This window comes from Centroberyx gerrardi, chromosome 24 (genome assembly GCF_048128805.1).
Source record: "Centroberyx gerrardi isolate f3 chromosome 24, fCenGer3.hap1.cur.20231027, whole genome shotgun sequence".
NCBI classification, from domain to species: Eukaryota; Metazoa; Chordata; class Actinopteri; order Beryciformes; family Berycidae; genus Centroberyx; species Centroberyx gerrardi.
This window is the reverse complement of record NC_136020.1, coordinates 24,142,405-24,146,063: the sequence shown is the minus strand read 5'-3', so window position 1 is coordinate 24,146,063 and position 3,659 is coordinate 24,142,405. Positions and strand designations below refer to the sequence as shown.

Below are 3,659 nucleotides of genomic sequence, written 5' to 3'. Positions count from 1 at the left end.
ACTATTAGCAGTAGTAGTATTCCTCCTGTAGTACTCCGCTCTCTGTCTCCCTCTGCTGGTCAGTCAGAGTCTCTGTGTGTTTCAGCAGCTGCAGTACAAATTCCAGTCAGAGGTCAGAGGTCAGAGGTCAGGACTCTGCTCTCTAAACACTACGCCCCCCCCCCCCCCCTCCCTCCCTTCTGAACTGGACCTGTTGGACCTGTACATGGAGGCAGACCTGAACTTAGTCCTGGATCTCTCACACAGAGAAATAAATGAAGGAGTCAGAGTATGAAGGCAGGCAGAAATGGACCTCTTTATTTATTGGGCGATAAACAACAGTGGATTGTCCTGACCAGACCAGACTAAACCAGTCTGAACCAGATTAAACCAGACTGAACCAGATCAGACCAGTCTGAACTAGATGAAACTGGTCTGAATCAGTCTAAACCGGTCTGAACCGGTTCAGGCCGACAGGAACAAGTAACGCAATTCATCAGTCACTTCCTGTCTCCAATACGCCCGGCATTATGGGTAATGTAAGGTAATATTATACCATGTTACCATAGCAACAGCCATACAGATCTGGCATCGTCCAGTCAGGTCTGGTCAGATGGGAGCTGGACCAATAGTCTCCCCTCCTCCCTCCCTCCCTCCCTTCCTTCCTCCTTTCCTTCCTTCCTAGGAGTGAAGGGAGCGAGGGCGGGACTATTGATCTGGTCCCAGGGAACAAAGAAGCTGATTGGTCCACAAACAGTAAAACCCCGCCCACCCCGTCATCCCAAGCATCCTATTGGTTGCCTACACCAGTTGAACAGAGCAAGCCCTTCTCCCATTGGCTGCCAGAACTCAGGCAGGCCGTTTTCCATTGGTCAGTTTGATCTCACGCCAACTGTCAGTCACTCAGCAGCGGCCAATCAGGTTACAGTACCTGTGGAACTTTCTGGAATTAGAAAAAAAAAAAACGAAAAAAAAAAACAAAATAAAAAACAACAAACCCCAAAAAGAATAAAAAAAGAGGAACGATGATGAACAGGAAGATCAGCCAATCAGCTGGCCTCGCTAGAAAAACAAACAGGAAGTGGGAGGAGCTTCCAAGCCTCAGAATGGAATTTTTCTGGAATTTTATTTTTTTGTTCCGTTTTTGTCCTTTTTGTCCGTGTGTGTGTTCCTTTCTCCTCCGACTGCTGACTCAGTGCAATGCATCATGGGAACGATCGATCGCTAGGAGAGGGTGTGTGACTACAGATGTGTGTGTGCGTGTGTGTGTGTGTGTGTGTGTCTGCGTCCTGTTGTCATGGATACATGCTGCAGGGTAGCGCTCCAGCAGCGGTGGTGCCGTGTTGCATCATGGGAAGTGTAGTCTTCTTAGCTGGTGTCCATGGACTCCATGTTGGCGGAGCTGGAGTCCCTCTGGATGGAGTCAAAGATGGCCGCCAGCTCCTGATTGGACGAGATCTGGGACTGGAACTCTGACATCAGCGGGGACTTCTCGGCCTCGGGGATCGTCAGCAACGCAACGACCGCTCGCATCGCAGAGCGCTTCAACTCATCCTGCTTCTCAAACTCCTGCTTCACAGAGTTAGCCTTCACCTGAGAGACAGACAGGCAGAGAGACAGACAGGCAGAGAGAGAGAGAGAGAGAGGCAGAGAGACAGACAGACAGAGAGAGAGAGACAGAGAGAGAGAGGCAGAGAGACAGAGAGAGAGAGACAGAGAGACAGACAGACAGACAGACAGACAGACAGAGAGAGAGACACAGGTAGAGAGACAGACAGGCAGAGAGACAGAGAGAGAGAGAGAGAGAGACAGGCAGAGAGACAGACAGATAGACAGAGAGAGAGACAGGCAGGCAGAGAGAGAGAGATAGGAGACAGGTAGAGAGACAGACAGGCAGAGAGAGAGACAGGCAGGCAGAGAGAGAGAGACAGAGAGACAGATAGAGACAGACAGAGAGACAAACAGAGAGAGAGAGACAGACAGGTAGAGGTAGAGAGACAGACAGGAAGAGAGACAGACAGACAGAGAGAGACAGACAAGAAGAGAGACAGACAGAGAGAGAGACAGGTAGTTAGACTACAGTTCAAATCAAACTCCTGCTTCAATGTGTTCGCCTTCAGCTGGAGAGACAAACTGTCTGTGTACCTTGGTAGTGCACGTGGCTCTCTGTGTGTGTGTGTGTACCTTGGTAGTGCACGTGGCTCTCTGTGTGTGTGTGTGTGTGTACCTTGGTAGTGCACGTGGCTCTCTCTCTCTGTGTGTGTGTGTACCTTGGTAGTGCACGTGGCTCTCTCTGTGTGTGTGTGTACCTTGGTAGTGCACGTGGCTCTCTCTGTGTGTGTGTGTACCTTGGTAGTGCACGTGGCTCTCTCTGTGTGTGTGTGTACCTTGGTAGTGCACGTGGCTCTCTCTCTGTGTGTGTGTGTGTGTGTGTACCTTGGTAGTGCACGTGGCTCTGTGTGTGTGTGTGTGTACCTTGGTATTGCACGTGGCTCTCTCTGTGTGTGTGTGTGTACCTTGGTAGTGCACGTGGCTCTCTCTGTGTGTGTGTGTACCTTGGTAGTGCACGTGGCTCTCTCTCTGTGTGTGTGTGTGTGTACCTTGGTAGTGCACGTGGCTCTCTCTGTGTGTGTGTGTACCTTGGTAGTGCACGTGGCTCTCTCTGTGTGTGTGTGTGTGTGTGTACCTTGGTAGTGCACGTGGCTCTCTCTCTGTGTGTGTGTGTGTGTACCTTGGTAGTGCACGTGGCTCTCTGTGTGTGTGTGTGTACCTTGGTAGTGCACGTGGCTCTCTCTCTCTGTGTGTGTGTGTGTGTACCTTGGTAGTGCACGTGGCCCGGAGCGGCTCCACCAGGCGGTCCAGTCTCTGCAGGACTGCGCTGGGACAGAGAGACGACAGCCTGGCCAGCATCAGGAAGGTCAGCATCTGCAGCACAACACGTCACCGTGAGCTCACAGCCGTCCCGTGTTTGTGTTCATTTACCATGTTCTTAACATGTATTTAACATGTTTTGGTGTGTTTTTAGCGTGATGTTATATTGAAGTCATAGTGGTCGCTCAGGCTCTTCTAGCTGTTCTGTGGTGTGTTTATCATGATCTTAGCGTGTGTTTAGTGTTGTAGCGTGTTTTGAGACCTTGATGTCGTATAGGTCCTTTAAGCTGTCCTCTACCTGTGTTTTTAGTATGTTTAACATGTTGTTACCGCGTTTAACATGTTTTTAACATGTTGTCAGACCTTGATGTCAGACCTTGATGTCGTAGTGGTCTTTCAGGCCGTCCTCTACCTTAGTTTTAGCGTGTTTAACATGTCTTTACCGTGTTTAACATGTTTTTAACATGTTGTCAGACCTTGATGTCGTAGTGGTCCTTCAGGCTGTCCTCTACCTGTGTTTTTAGCGTGTGCAACATGTTTTTAACATGTTGTCAGACCTTGATGTCAGACCTTGATGTCGTAGTGGTCCTTCAGGCTGTCCTCTACCTGTGTTTTTAGCATGTTTAACATGTTTTAGCGTGTCTGACATGTATTTAGCGTGTTGTCAGACCTTGATGTCGTAGTGGTCCTTCAGGCCGTCCTCTACCTGTGTTTTTAGCATGTTTAACATGTTTTAGCGTGTCTGACATGTATTTAGCGTGTTGTCAGACCTTGATGTCGTAGTGGTCCTTCAGGCCGTCCTCTACCTT

The 3,659-nt window shown here is 49.5% G+C and overlaps 1 protein-coding gene across 2 annotated transcripts in view; it reads right to left on the bottom strand.

The window, feature by feature from the left end:
• Positions 1–271: 271 nt before the first annotated feature.
• cand1 (cullin-associated and neddylation-dissociated 1) overlaps positions 272–3,659 on the bottom strand; it is a 33,661-nt gene continuing 30,273 nt past the window's right edge. For both annotated transcript variants that reach the window (XM_078282160.1, XM_078282161.1), the window contains exons 25-26: positions 2,797–2,904; positions 272–1,572 (exon numbers count right to left, since the gene is read on the bottom strand). In XM_078282160.1, coding sequence (XP_078138286.1) covers positions 1,348–1,572; positions 2,797–2,904 — 333 coding nt within the window. In that variant the 3' untranslated portion in view covers positions 272–1,347. The remainder of the gene's footprint in view (positions 1,573–2,796; positions 2,905–3,659) is intronic.